The sequence below is a fragment of the Ixodes scapularis genome, unplaced genomic scaffold, assembly GCF_016920785.2.
Source record: "Ixodes scapularis isolate PalLabHiFi unplaced genomic scaffold, ASM1692078v2 ptg000312l_1___fragment_3__unscaffolded, whole genome shotgun sequence".
Taxonomy (NCBI): Eukaryota; Metazoa; Arthropoda; class Arachnida; order Ixodida; family Ixodidae; genus Ixodes; species Ixodes scapularis.
The window spans coordinates 1269234-1285047 of NW_024609958.1; the positions used below are offsets into that span (position 1 = coordinate 1269234).

A 15814-nucleotide genomic window follows, 5' to 3' on the forward strand; every position below is an offset into this window, starting at 1 on the left:
ATCTTTTTTTTTTTCTTGTTTTTGGTGCGCCGAGGCCATGTGCCAAATTTCTAAAGTAGACACTGTGTAAGTTGAAATAACAATTGTCTTCACTTCTTTTCTTAAACCAGGAACGCTTATTTTTGAAACCATATGTAAGGCAACGTCTAAGCTCAGGAAGATATTAAAATATCATGGAAACTTTTAAATCCATTTTATTCCTGAGTAACAGATGCCGTTCACATATTTGATCTTCATACAGATTTAAATATATGCCCTAGTAAAAATATTTCAAGGATATAACAGGGAACCCTTCTATCGCAATACAGTCCAGCTTGAAGTTACTGAACATCACAGCTTGAAGAACTAAAAAGGAGATATACATTTTTATAAATGATAGATTCAGGTGAAGGGCACATGGCACATTTTATTTAAATCAGGTCCGTATAACAACCACTGCACCAATCTTGCCCAATCACCTTTTTTTTACTCTTCATGTCGTCGCTCCATCTTCTGAGTTTTTCCATCGCATTTTCATCGCACCTCTGTAAAGAAAGAAAATGCAACACTGGTTTTATAACAATAAAAATGCACACACCAGTGCTCAAACACATCGTCGTTTTTAGTTTTTTTTTTTCAATTGCACTGTATTTTTTTTATAATAAAATACGTGATGAAAGATTCACCCCAAAACAGGCACTAAAATGTACTTTTTTGAAATGAAATTTGGGTGCTTGGGAGGATATTTCGTTTAGTTACCCGAACGAAGAGGTAAACTTTTAGTCCCTTGAATATTTTATCACGAGTGCCGTGCCACTATTCCTGGGCTTTCACTAAATATCGCGCTGCATTATTCTATGGCGGTCGCAACCTACGATACATGGGTTACATTATGCCTAGGATTCCGTGTTTTCGGAGTTTAGTTCTCCTGAAACTATAGAGGGTGTTTTTCAAACTTTATTTTTCGGAAAGGATTCGGAGTTTATCGAAGTTTACTCTCGTTATATTCCCAGTTTTTTTTTTAATGATAGGTTTATTTTACTCGTAGAGCTTAAAAATTCAAAAACAAAATAAATAATGACCGGCTACCATGACCCGTTGTCGCCAATGAACCTGGACATGCTAAAAAGCTATCCCCTTTTTGTTAGTAGTTCCAAATTTCGAAGGAAGCTGATGTGAAATTTCCTCAGACCGCAGACCTCGTGGTCTTATAAAGTTTAGCGGTAAAATTCCGTCTTTTTAATTGTTTCTTTTGTCACTGTGACCTTGAAATTCGGAGTTTTTGGAATAAATCCGAATTGTCGGGACATTTACCGGCGAATGTTTTTCGGATTTTTTTTACTCATCCTAAAACGCGGAACCCTAGTTATATCTCGTAATGGCAGCTTCAACACAATCAGAGTAAAGAGTGGCGTTAACATTCTCAAGTTAAAGGCAGAATGGGCAGCCAGATGATCTCGAGCCGGTTATATGCCGCCCAACGTCCATCGCAGTCGTGCACTGGGGTTGGCAACCACATCGCACGTGCTAAGCTGCAGACAGGGTTAGGGTTCGGCTGTTCCCGTGGCTGCAGCGACTTGGCTCTATTCACGACCCGAATACTTCTTCACGCATTGATTGTCACGAGGCCAAGCCGTTTGCTCCCGCAGTACCCGTGTGCAATCTATAGGAGCTGCATTGGAATATATTCATTACAAATAGTCCCGCGACTACGACAACGTTACGATACCCGCTACTCCGTTATTATGTTTGGCGAAGGGGAAGTTGGAAGAAGTTCACACGTATCATGGACTTTACACAGCGGCAAAGACGCTTCTTGGTCAGTGGCGTTGCAAGCAGGTATACTTAGGGTGACCACCTTCCTGCTAGCGAAATGCGGGACAGATGGGGCAGGGGGTGGAGGAAATTTATTAAAACGCCCGCCATGAACCGAAGTCCTGTTCACACATTGAATAACCTGTGCTGTTTATACACCTGCTAATTGTATTGCAGCAATTCAGTACAAACAATTTTCACTCCCAGTGATATATTGCTTTATTCCAAACATGGGGTTATTAAATGTGTCGAAGTTGAAAACCTAAAAATCGGCTGTGGCAGAACTCAATCCATCAAATGGAAATAAGGAACAGTACATATTTTCCGGGTTATTGTTTCCTGGCAACGCTTACTTTTATCAACATGGTCCTACACAAATTGTTTTAACATTATGTTCTTTTTCGACCGTTGTGAGTTGCAGGCCTTTAGCCTTGTGTGGCCGTCTTCATTAAACACAAAATTCACAGCAACCCTTTCGCATTGATACGATTTGAAAATAATTACAACATTTTATATTTATTTTGGCGAGCAATTTTTGTTTTACAATAATTTGCCACCAAGGGGAGAGGCACAACAGAGCATGCGCGTCGGATCTCCTGCAAGAACGACGGTCGCTTCCCGCAATGCTTCGATAGAAAATGGCGTACCATCGCGGTTCACACGATTACCAGCGACCTCCGCGATCGCCCGTGCCCCGTTGCTCGGCAGCACTCTTTATTCATATACCCTTAAAGGTCCTCGCGAGAGAATTACATAAGGGGGGGGGGGGGGGGGGGGCTTGCAAGGTTAAGTTTCATGCAATAATACACAAACAAGGTAAAATAAATATACACACATTAACGCGAGTTGCGGAGTGAATTTTACCACTTGAATGCGGGACATTTAGAAGATTTTGGAATTTCTCGCGGGACGCGGGACACGAGCCCTCAATGCGGGACTGTCCCGCGAGTCGCGGGACGAGTGGTCACCCTAGGTATACTAGGATAGCACAAGGGCCAGTATGTTTGTGTAAAAAGAAAAACGTCCCAACATAATGTCGTTCATTTGGAGGTCAGCGCGTTGGTTTAGCGTAAGGTCTTGAGAAAGAATGAAAACCTTAAGATAACACGAACAGCACATTCCTAAAAAATATTTGTTTGATGTATTCTGTCCTTGTATAGTTTTTTCCTTATTGTTCCAAGTTATTTTAGATATTAATATTAGTGCGTAGTTACAACTGTGGCTAGTGTTGCTACCACTGCTAATGCCCTTCCTTTTATTTCTGCTTCTATTCTTGATAAATATGCAATTCCCTTTACTACTCATATTATTATGTAATGAAATTAAACGAAGACACTTGACACTCCTGGCGTGTAGGAATACGAAAGCATTCTTACACGCAGCGCGCCACGTCTTCCTTTTTCACACGGCGCTCCGGCAGTGACGTCACGCTCCTCACTGCGCAGGCGCGGCACCCCCGCCGTCTCCACGGCTTCCGTGACGACGCATCTGCTTTGCTGTGCTCTTCTTTGTGTTTTTTTTTTTTTTTTTTTTTTTCTGAGGCGCGTCCGTTTTGCAGTTAATGGGACTTTATGTACCATTTCGGTCAGCCGATGGGTGCTTAGGTTTCGTTTCGCTCAACCAATGAGTATTTAGGTGTCGTTTTTCGCAGCTAGAGACGTGAGATATCGCCGGCTTCGTTACATGGGGCAGTTACTGCTTTCGCAATTATATTTTGATATCCTAATAATTCTTGCAGCAAAGCAACTGGGATGACCGGTCGTAATTATTAAGCAGAAATTTGGCTCATCAGCAGTCTGAGAGACGGACGGTATTGCACGTGGCCATTGCCTCCGCACCCATGTCCACCAGTAATCGTTAAGATGGTTGTTTACCTAAACGCAACACTAGGACGCTGCAGGAATTTTGGCTGGATCGTTAGTTTTCTGATCTTTCCAGCCTCTTTAGTAGTCGACGTGATAATGTGGAGTTGGGTAGAATATAAGAGGCGTTTTGGATTTCATAAAACAAATGTCAAAAATGTTGTGCAGTTGTTGCACGTTAAAACTATTTCGTGCTATATGTGGCTTCAGTGCACTGGATTTAGGAAAACACCTCATTATATGAATATATATATAACAAAGGTGACTGACTACGTCTTTCCCAGGGGATTCGATGAAATGGCGCATGGTGTTGCAAATGTAAAAAATGGTTCGCGAACTGGCTCTGCAGATAGTAAACAGAAAGCCAATAAGCTAACAGCAGAATTATGGCCGGCTTTTTGTAAAGCAAAACTCAATGATAAATAAAATCTTAAAAAATCTATAAAAGAGGGCAACTGTCGTTAATATTCGCAAAAAAAAAAGAGTGCGAAGGCAGCGAGAACATTTTCTCGTGACTTACCCCAAAGCCACCTTGGGGGCAAACTGAATCTGGCAACCGCACCATCTGGCCATTGCATCCGATCTGGCAGTTTCTAGGACTCCAAGTAAAATGTCGCCGCTGTACATGGGGCTATAATGTCACAAATCAAAATTGAAATGAAGCTTTGCCCAATGAAAAGGAAACAAACAAAACAAAACAATTTAATAGGTGATTATAAAGACCTGGCCTCGAGCAGGGAAAAGGAACCCGACCTTCACTTTCCTTCTCGGCAACGCTCCCACAAAATAAAGGCATTGAATCACCTCTCGTTTTCTCCTCGACATTTTTTAACTTTTTTCTTCGACCGCCTGCCTTACATTTTTGTGGAAGTCTGGTGTGGGTAGAATGCAAGTTTAAAATTAAACCCAAACAAAATAAAAATTTACTATTCTTTTTTTTTTTTGCCGTGCCTTTTATTTTTAAGACGCAAACGTTATTTCTTCATTCAGTGGGAACCTCACAAATAAAGACAAGGTTAATCACGGTTAAACCCGGTCCGAAGGCGTGCCCGATTTACGAGAAGCCCGTCAGGTTTTCTAGGCGTCCGCGACAGAGGAGCACGGCGTCCTGCGAAGAGAGGGAGCTCCTCAAGGACAGCAGGTTGAGGACAGACAGAGATTCCCCAAATGGAACTATGTCCCGCAGCTTCACGTTCAGTAATCTGCCTGCGCACCTAAACTAGGGCTGTAAAAAAAAAAAAAAAAAAAAAAAAAAAAAAAAAACTGAAGCGGTTTTGTATATCACTAAAAACATTTTTATTTGGCCGCCAGGATCAAGAATATTGAGTTCTTTTTTTTCCAACTTCATGCACGGTGGCTGCACAAAATAGTTTCAAAGTACCGCTGGTACTCTGAAATGACGTAACGCATGACGTAACGCTCCTTCCCGGAGCGTTACGTCATACAAGGAGTTTTCGGAATCTTCGCTCTCGCACATCTTCAGCGCCTATCAAAGCTATGCACGCACACTCTCGTTATTTTCAGAAAAGTCGAAAAAAGACGTCCCGACTGGTATCACTGGGGGGGGGGGGGGGAATATAAATGGCAAGCTTGCAATTCCACTCGTTGCCTACACGAGCGATTAACCCCTGGAAGCCGAAAGATCATTTATGACGTAACGACAAGTCAGAGATTTTTCGTATTTTCTTTTGTTTAGTATCATCTTCGGGGAAAACGAGCTATTCGAATTCACGGGATAAAAGTACTCTAGAATTCTCCTCTAACTCGTTTTTTTCGGGAACATTTTCAGCTTCCCTTTAATGAGTTCGCATTACTGCCCAGGTACATGGGCTGACCTTGGACTGGTTTGGACTAGCCAAAGTTGGCAACGTCGCCACGGGATGGCGCCACAGCCGTACTGACAGTGGAGATTGGCTAGGAAACACCTTCTGCAAGCGCCGACAGATGGCGGGTGGGGTGCGGGTGCGCGAAGCGCGCCTTGGACGCCCTCGGAGCAGGGTGTAAGATAGACAGGTGGGGAAACGGCCCATAGAAGCCTACCGCAGCGCCGTGGTCGGATTGTGTACTCGTCTTCTTGCGGGTACCCCCGACTTGCGACAGATGGCGCTGAGGCGAGAGGAAAAAAATTCTAATCGGATTTGCGTGGAACTCCATGGGAGAGTGCGCAAAATAAACCGAGAGCACGACAGTCTTTCATTAAAAATCCACGAGAAACCATCTCCGTCAGTTTAGCCGGTCGCCATCGGTCGCCCACCCGGAGTGAGAGTTCGCGGTGCTCCACATAGATGGCGCCACAGAAAAAGAGAAAACCGAGGGGGACACAATGCGGTCACTCATTTGGCTCTCGTTTCCCTGTTATAACTTCGCCTCGGTGGTCGTCGACCGAGATCCAGACAACAGACACCCGGCTTCGATCGCACCCGCGTTCCAACTGTCTCGGGCGTTTATTTGTGAGACAAAAAAGAAAAAGACCAAAACACGCGACGCCCTCCTAGCGGAGGTAAATCATTCAGTTACTACATTTCCCTACACTAATCCAAAACACACGTTACGCAGTACAACAGCAACACTTCAACTTGGTCTGCCAACCAGATAATAAGTAAGCCTGTCGGGTTGCCTACTTATTCGCGTGCTGTGCCTTACAGAAGGAGCGGGCACACCAGGTTCGTCATCGTCATGACTATTGAAGTGGTTCTCAGGCTCCGAGTCCGAGTCATCTGAATCCGTGGATGCTGTCGGCTCACCGTGGTCCACCGGCGAGCTCCGTTCAGTATCAAATCCATTTCGGGATCTTGGCCTCAGGTGATCACAGTGTACAAAACGAATCCTACTAAAGACTCGCACCAAGTATGTAAGAGCACTAATTTTCTTCGTCACCTTTCCTCTTGCCCATCCCGTTTCCTCCCCTCTCACGTTTCGCACCCACACATTGTCTCCGACATTGAACTCCCTCGGCACTGCCTGTTGGGTGTCAACGGTCTTCTTGGCTTCATTTTGTTTTTCTCGCCGAAAAGAAGCAGAACCGAGTTTCAACAAGGCAAGACGTGTCCGTGGCAAGCGCCCAAGAAAGAGCTCTGCCGGCGTCTTCCCAGTTACCACGTGGGGAGTTGTTCTGTACTGGAACAAAAAATTTGACAGCTTCAGCTGCATGCTCCTCTTTCCACCCCGCTCCCTGTCCTCCAGCACCTGTTTCAGAAGGGACTTCTTCACCGTCTGAACTGCGCGTTCGGCAAGTCCATTGGATGCCGGGTGGTAAGGAGGAGTTGTCGTGTGCAAGATTCCATTTTCACGCATGAAGGATCTGAACTCTTCAGACACCAGCTGTGGTCCATTATCTGTGACCACTTCCTCTGGCAACCCGAATTGCGAGAATATCATCTGCAGCTTTTCAATGGTGTGCCAAGAGGTCGTAGACGACATTAGAATGGCTTCCAGCCATTTTGAGTGGTCATCAACTAGGATCAGTATGTTCGATTGATCTTTCTGCGCGAAATCTAAGTGCACGCGTTCGAAGATCCTAGTTGCCAACGGCCAATGTTGGACCGGAGCACGGGGGGAGTTGTTCTGCGTTGCTTGACAGACGTCGCATTTTCGCACCAGATTCTCAATGGCAGCGTCTAATCCATTCCACCAGACATGCTGTCTCGCCAGCATCTTCATTTTAGATGCTCCTGGGTGACCTTCGTGTAGGAGACGGATGATGACGTCATGCAATGCTTTTGGGATGACCACTCTCGTGCTCCATACCAAGCAATCCTGGTCGGTAGACAACGCTTCTCTTCTTTGGAAAAAGGGAATTAAGTCCGGATCGTCTACTTTCTTAGGCCATCCTCGTTTCGTGAGTTCGATGATCCGAGGTAGTAGGGGATCCTTTTTAGTCTCCTCCTGAACTGTCCAGCTTGTGATCGGAACATGATCGAGCGGCGAAAAGTAGTTAACCTGGTCACAGTCTTCTGTTTTCGCGGGAAGGGGGAGCCTTGAAAGGGCGTCGGCGTGACTAATGCTAGTACCTTTCGCGAAAACGATCACAAAGTCGTACTCAGCTAACAGAAGTCGCCATCTCTGAATACGTGCAGCTGCCATGCCGGTTGACTTCTGGCCTTGCTTCAAAAGTGTGGTGAGAGGGTAGTGGTCAGTGATTAATGTGAATCTTCTACCGAAAAGGTACTTATGAAACTTCTTGACAGCGAATACGATGGCAAGCGCTTCCTTTTCTACTTGCGAGTAGTTTTGTTCGGCCGTCGTCAATGTCCTTGAAGCGTACTCAACCGGTCTGTAAACTCCCTTGCTCACTTCATGAGCCAAAACTGCCCCTACACCATAATTAGAAGCATCGCAGGTCAACCTAACAGGCTTACTTGGACAGTACAAGGTCAAGACATCAGCACTACATAGAAGCTCTTTAGCTTTCCTCACACACTCATCACATTCTTTTGACCACAACCATTCAGCCCCTTTTTCTAGCAAGTCGTACAGAGGCCGCAGCAATGCTGCCAAGTCTGGCAGAAACTTGGCGTAGAAGTTTAACATTCCTAGAAAACTGCGGAGCTCATGTACATTTGTAGGAGGCGGAGCGCTTTTGACCGCTTCCACCTTGTCGGGGCAAGGCCGGAGCCCGTGTTTTCAAGCATATACCCAAGGTACTTCACTTCGCCCACAAAAAACTTGCTCTTTTCCAGGTTCAAGCTAACACAATGCTTCGCAAGTCGTTCCAACACGCGTTTCACATTGTCGAAACATTCATCATGGTTCCTGCCTCCAATCAACAGGTCGTCAATGTAACATGCAACCTTCGGCAACCCAAGCAAAATCTTATCCATGGTAGCCTGAAAAATAGCGGGAGCGCTCGAGACGCCGTACGGCAACCGCGAAAACTCGAAAAGACCGAGGTGAGTGTTTACTGTCAGCGCTTTCCTTGCGTTGCTATCAAGTTTCAGTTGCAAATACGCAGCGCGCAGGTCAAGAACCGTGAACACGCGGCACTCCGTGAACGTTGCGAACAACTCGTCCACCATTGGCAAGGGGTAGTGTTCCATGCGCAAGATCGGATTTACTGAGACACTGTAATCGCCACAGATACGAATCTTTCCGCCGGGCTTCGGAACAATGACTAGCGGAGTTGCCCAGTCACTCGTCTTCACAGGAGACAAGATACCATCGTCAATCATTCTCCTCAACTCGCAATCAACAGCGTCCCTAAACGCAAAGGGAACGGTACGATGCTTGCAGAACACTGGCTGAGCATTATCCTTGAAAACAAGGCTTGCCGTGAATCCTGTTATTGCTCCGGATTCTTTCTTAAACACCGACGGAAACAACACTTTCAATGTTTCAAGAGATTTCTATTTTGCTGTAACTGCGAAAACTGACCTCCAGTCCAGCTTTACTTGCTGCAGCCAGTTTCTACCAAGCAGCGTTGGTAGCCGCACACTGCCGTTTCTTACCACCACTAAAGGCAGCACATGTTTCCCATGACCGCTAGCTACCTCGGCGTCGGATACACCGACAACGTTAACTTTTTCCTCGGTGTACGTACGCAAGCTGAGCTCACACCGTTTTAGCACTCCTCGAGGTAGAATCTTTCGATACGCCTCTTCTGGCATAAGGGTAACTGCAGAGCCCGTATCAACCTCCAACTCTACCTCGTGACCTGCTATTTCCAACGTAGTCGTAACCGGTGGCACTCCCGCGACTACGTTACAACGCACAACGCACACGTCTCCGGGACCCACATTAGGCCAGCTCTTTGGCTTACCACTGGTTTGTCCTCCTCTGCACATTCTTTTGATGTGTCCTTCTTCTTCGCACTTGAAGCACTTCGCCTTAAGGAATGGACACTTACAAGGTTCATGCGCAGAAGAACCACATCGAGAGCAGACAGTTCCTGGCTGTCGCTGCTGTTCCTGGTCTTGTCTGTCCCACAACCGATGCACGTCGGTGGTATCCGGACCGCTCTGTCTCTGCAGCTCTTTACTCTGCTCTGTAGCCAGTTCCCTTGCCAGTGCCACCTTGTAGACGTCCCCGAATTTGGAACTGCCATCCATCTCGAGAAGCGGTCGCTGAATCTCGGCATCGAGGCAACCAGCGACGAACCGGTCTCGAAGATCAGTGTCGAGTAATTCACCAAAGCCACAAGTCATGGCCAGCTTCTTGAGGGCAATCACAAAGTCTGCCAGGCTTTCGCCGTCCTTCTGGTACCTCCGGTGGAATTTTGTCCGCTCCGCTATGGTAGACTTGGCCGGCGAGAAGTGGTTCTTGAGTACACATGTCAATTCTGACAAGCTCTTGGAAATCGGAAGCGAGGGCACCAGCAATTCTTTAACAGTGCGATATGCATTTGTCCCGAGGAAGTTCAAAAACGTTGCCGCCGCATCCTCTGGTTTCACAGCATTCACTTGCACAAAAATCTGGAAGCGTTCCAGGTAGTCGTCGAACGTTTCCTCGTCCGGGCGGAACTCGTGGAACTTCGGCATGCTGTCTGTTCATCGCATCGTCGTCGCCAGTTGTTATAACTTCGCCTCGGTGGTCGTCGACCGAGATCCAGACAACAGACACCCGGCTTCGATCGCACCCGCGTTCCAACTGTCTCGGGGCGTTCATTTGTGAGACAAAGAAGAAAAAGACCAAAACACGCGACGCCCTCCTAGCGGAGGTAAATCATTCAGTTACTACATTCCCCCCCTGTCTATCTTACACCCTGCCTCGGAGGCTCCTGCCGCCGGCTTTGGAGACGTGTGGACTCACACGGGCTGCGTCGTGGTGCCTCGACCGCGCACGGACACTAACAAAGTCACGTCGCGCAACGGCACCACTGTAGATTTCATCTTTACTCGCCATGTACATAACATTCAAACGGCGCCATATGTGGCGGACTTCACGCTGCACAGGCCGCTCATGTGCACATCTATCCACCGCAGGATTAAACACGCGTTCCTTGTGAATTAATCCGCACAACAAATTGCCTCTGTCCTCTCATGCCCACGGCGCGCACATCCTTCATGCGCACGGTATGAGAACTGATCTATCTTGCGCCAGGGAGAAGTGGTGTTTTCGGGAATATTCATACCGCTGAAAACGCCTGAGGGGTTGCATTCGCCATGTTTTGTTATATTTAACCGGTGCGCCAAATGCTCACGCATCTGTTCGAAAATCCGCAAACGGCTGCAGAAACTTCGGCCCATTTTTCTCCTCAATCCTCTGGCGTCGACGGCCTCCACTCGGGAGAGTTCAAGGCGGCAATTGGAAACGCATTTTTTTTAATCCGTTGTTGAGGTTGATTTACGGACTTTGTCAATCCTCTCAAAGGGGCAGCCTTTCACAATGTTCCAGCCGCGCGTCGTGCCACGATGTCAACTTGCCAACGGAAAGACCTGGGAGTGTCGTTCTATGGTTCTGCAGCCGACGTGAAAAATGCCGAACTGCAGTAACGATCGCATGGCTTCCTCGTTTCTGATGTAATGTTCGTCGTAAAAAAATTATGTGTATGTTGGTGCAACCCCTCTCAAGCCCCTACTTAGTGCAGCAAGTATGATTGTGAAGAAGCAGGAAACTGGCTGATATCGGAGAATACAAAACAATGTCTCCCTCTGCTATGCCTTTCCCAGTGCAAAACTAATCTTTGGGTATATTTCGAATGTACTAAGCTGCACACTATCATTCACAACTGAAAATGCATATTGCAACGTTTATTCTAGTAAAAAAAAAATATATAAAAGAAGAAAATGAGTGTTTGTCATTTTGTCGTGAAACGCCTGGAAATTAACGCAAACGATTGATCGATTAATTTGTATATTAATGGGTGGCGATTAATGGGATTAAAATATTTAATCGATGCAAAGCGTCATTGACAATTGTCGAAAGGTCGCCGCCTTGTCACATGGTGCCGTCTAAACCAAAGAGACTTCAAAGTGGCGGATAACACTTTCCACTAAAGAAAGATCACAGAACTTGAGATAATCTAAGGTGTGGCTTGTGTACATTGTTTAAATGCCACTTGCAGTGAACAAAAGTGCTCTTGCATTCTTCAAACAAAACAAAAACACGACCGAAGACCTTTTGGAGGAAACAACCCCCCCCCCTTTCCCTTTAGGATCGCCTTCAAAATACGGTGACGTCAAACCGACGCAGAGCTCTGATTGACTTTGATTGAAAGGATAGTGGGTAGACCTCGATGCTAGAGATGCCTTGAAGTCTACCCACACATTTTTCATTTAGCAGATGAGAGCTCGACATTCTGACATCATCGCAACTCCAGTGCTAGAAGCACGCGAACTTATGATTTGCATTGTTCGAATGCTCCCACTTGCTAAATTTGATGTACGAGTCCTGTCGTGGAGGTCGTTAATCACGTCATTTGCGGGCGAGGAATGTGCATACCATTCGGCTATCTTTTTATGCAAATATATTTTCGACCGCTACGCGCATTGTCCATTGACACGGCTGAGCCGGCGGCGAGGTTTAAACTCATCGTAAAATAAGACAAACATTCCAGTAGCATTCTCTTTGACTCGCGCGCACACCCCGAAAATAGTTTACAGTTTTGACGTAGAACCACGTCTTTTTCTACGCTTGAAAGCGGGAGCAAGGTTGGGAGATCGATGTCACGAAATCTTTGTCACGGAGGTGACGTCACACAGATAACACCGGCCTTCTAACGGCCTCCTAACGCGTAAGACCCGATTGCTTGCGTGCCTCGGTTACGCTTCGGTGGCTGCAACGGCTACGGCATCCTGACGACGTCAGCCTCGCCGCAGCTTTGCTCATCTCGAGACAGACTACGTCCCCCTTGCGCCGGATGTGACTTGCTCTCCCAGCGCTTGGATTCTGCCTCCAGCTCTCGAGGAGGCCAGACGTGCTCTCGTGAATTCTTACCTGAGGCCTAATCATTGCTCCGATTCGAAGTGGTCTTGGCACCCCTTCGCAGCCACTCTCGATATCGACGACCAACAAGGACGCCACTGCTAACCAGCCGACACGCCAATGGACCCTTGGAGGTCCCCGAAAAGGGAATTTCAAGGGTCCGAAGATAAGCACCGGAACCGTAGCGGCTAGGCCTAAACCTACCGCCGCTCTCGTCCAGGCAATTCAGACAAGCATGGACAGCCAGGCGACCTCGGCCGCATCTTCGGGAAACCTCGAAGAGGCGTTTCAAGTATCTGGCCCCTGCATTCAAGGACTTGAAGATATGGACACGACAACAAAGGGACCTGCCGCAGGACCCAAGCCCGCCGCCGCCACGGCGGACAAGGACTGTCAGATTCCTCAGGCACTTCCAACCGTAGACCACCCTATCAGTGAGCAACTTCCACTCTTACCGACCTGCCCGGCCTCAGACGTAGAGCAAGTGTTACGGACCTTGCTTCGGAGCATTCCACGGAAAAGCCTAGTCAACATTTTCAAGAGCATTCTATAGAAGACTCAACAGGCAATTCCTCTGCAACGTTCAAGGCATCGACGCGGAGAAAGAAGAAGAATCCGGCGGCCGGTAAAGCCCCGATAGCTCCTGTAGCAACAACAGAGGAAATGGACTTTTCGTCAAATCCAACCACCATTGTATCAGATATTCCAATGCTACGCCAGCCCTGCGGCGCAGAAGGGATGCTGACGCCCACTGACGGTACGAATATGGTGAGCGACGTAGCTGGCGGCGCGCCTGCGAACGATAATGACGGCTCCGAATGGACCCCCGTTACAAACAAGAAAAGGAAGAGGAAACGCTTTCGGGCCGATCCTCCTACCGCCACACAAGGCGGGGTCCCAGCGAAGCCCCGTCAGAAACGCTTCATCGAGTATAAGATCCGCCTTACTCGGACCAGGACATCGATCAAGCCGCTACTACCACAACTGAAAACCATGATCAAGACACGACATGATACGGCAGCATTTACAATGCACTTGATGGAAAAGGCCAACACCATCTCAGTCAGGACTGACTCAGAGGAGGTTGCCAAGTCCATCCAGGAGATCCGGGAGGTTGTTATAGAGCAACAAAATATACCCGTGCAAGTATTCCGGGCATATGGAGTCGCTTATTGCAAGGGAGTCATTTATGACATCCACACATTAAAAGAAGATCCGCAGGACGAGGTCCTAAACCTCGAACTGGACTCTGAGAAGATTCCTGTGGTAGCAGCCCGGCGCCTGGGCAAGACCACCACGGCGATGCTCACCTTCGACAGGGACAGGATACCACGATCCGTGTTATACGGAAGACGGTATATGCGAGTATATCCATACAAGCCGAAGGCAGTTACATGCACCAACTGCCATCGCCTGGGCCACAAGCCGGACTTCTGCCCCAATGCTTCGGTGTGTGCCACCTGCGGCAACATACATGAAAACATCCTCCAAGACGTCAGCTGCCCGAGCCCCAGCGCCCTGTTTTGTCAAGGGTGTCGAAAGGCAGGTCACATAGGCACTAACCGAACCTGCCCGACGTGGCTGGAGGCAAACAAGCAAATCCGGGAAGAGGTAAAAAAACACAAAGAGCTGAATAAGGCACAGCAACAACGACAAGAGGCGAGGCGGGAAGTCAAAGTTCCACTTCCGCCCAATGCCGGCACGTGGGCCGATATGGTCAAACGCGGCCGAGAACCACCAATACCGCCAGCGGTGCCTGCGACAACACAGTCGGCAGAAGTGCAAGAGCTCAGGAACACATGCGCTTTCCTCAAGGCTGAGCTGGATCGACTCAAGAACATGGTTCAAGCCCAGCAAGAGGAGAACAACCAGTATAAGGCGAAGTTTTCACAGATGAAAACTTTATTTACCAGCCCATTCATCACCACAACAACGTGATTCGGGTCTTACAGTGGAACTGCAACGGGCTCAGCAAACGGGCGGCTGAACTTCGTGCAAAGTTCCACGACAAACCCGAAGAGAAGCCTGACGTAATCCTGCTGCAGGAAACCAACACGCGCACCATAAGTTTTTTTGGATTCAATGTATATTCATGTCCGTCCATCACTTCCCTTCGCACTGGCCAGAGAGACGACCCTCCGGGGAAGTCCCTCGTGTACGTGCGGTCGGATTGGGCTGAACAGCACCAGATCGACTTGGGCAATTACTGCACCGAGAGGCAAGAAGTCGCCGCAGTCCGCGTCAGGGTGCACCAGGGCGTGAACGTTGTCTTTACCTCTTCCTACTACAGACCCAACCGAAGTAACAAGGAAAAATTGGATCACGGGTGGATCGGGCACTTGCAGGCTCTCTACCCGAGGGACCAGAAGCTTTATGGGGGCGACTTCAATATGCAACACCATCTGTGGGGCTATGATCATAACACCCACTGCGCAGAGAGCTTCATTGGGGAAATGCAAGCTCATCGCATACAGCTGGTAAACAAACCAGGAATCAAGACGAGGATCGGGGAAGCCCGGAGCAAAGACACAACTCCGGACCTGACTTGGACCTCCAATCCGCACAGCCAATATCACAAGTGGAAATGTCTCCGGGACTCCTGGGGAAGCGACCACTGCCCGATTTATTTTGAGTTCTCCCCAACAAGCAATGTCAAGACAGGCAAGAAACGCATAGCACGCACTATCAACTGGGACAAGTTTCGTCAAGAGCTAGAACAAGGCGACTCCTCCGCGGCGGCATCCTTCGAGGGATTTCTGCACTCAGCGCTGAAAGAGGCAACCACCGAAACTCGCGTCGAGCAGGACGCGCCGACACCGGATCTCCGACTACTGGGCCTATGGGCAAAGCGGCTGCAAGCGATACAATGGTACCGCAACGACCTCAGGACCCCGTATTCTCGGCGTGCGATTACGCGCGCCACGGTGGAAGCCAGGATCTATGCCAAGCAACTAGACTCCAGCCGCTGGCTCGAGTTTAGCGCCTCTCTCTCAGAGAAGACATCGGTAAAAAGGCTCTGGGCGGTCAGCCGAACACTTCTGGGGAAGAGGAAGGAGAAGGGAGCCACTTCGGCGATGGCCCTCAAGATGAACAAGACCGACGAGCAGCTCGCCAACATGGCAGGGGACCTCTTTTTTCCCCAGCCAGACAGCGCGAGCGACATTCCATCACCGTACGACATGGAGATTCTGGCCCCGGACGACGGCCTGGACCGGCCATTTACGCTGGGGGAGCTTGAGTGGGCCCTCCACAAGGGTAAGTCCAGCACTGCACCGGGATCGGATCGGGTGACAATGACC

The 15814-nt window shown here is 48.3% G+C and overlaps 1 protein-coding gene across 1 annotated transcript in view; it reads right to left on the bottom strand.

Annotated features, from left to right (window-relative positions):
* Window positions 1-330: 330 nt before the first annotated feature.
* Window positions 331-15814, bottom strand: part of LOC115326148 — an 89143-nt gene continuing 73659 nt past the window's right edge. The window contains exons 4-6 of the mRNA XM_040223575.1: window positions 4177-4275; window positions 459-524; window positions 331-345 (exon numbers count right to left, since the gene is read on the bottom strand). Coding sequence (XP_040079509.1) covers window positions 331-345; window positions 459-524; window positions 4177-4275 — 180 coding nt within the window. The remainder of the gene's footprint in view (window positions 346-458; window positions 525-4176; window positions 4276-15814) is intronic.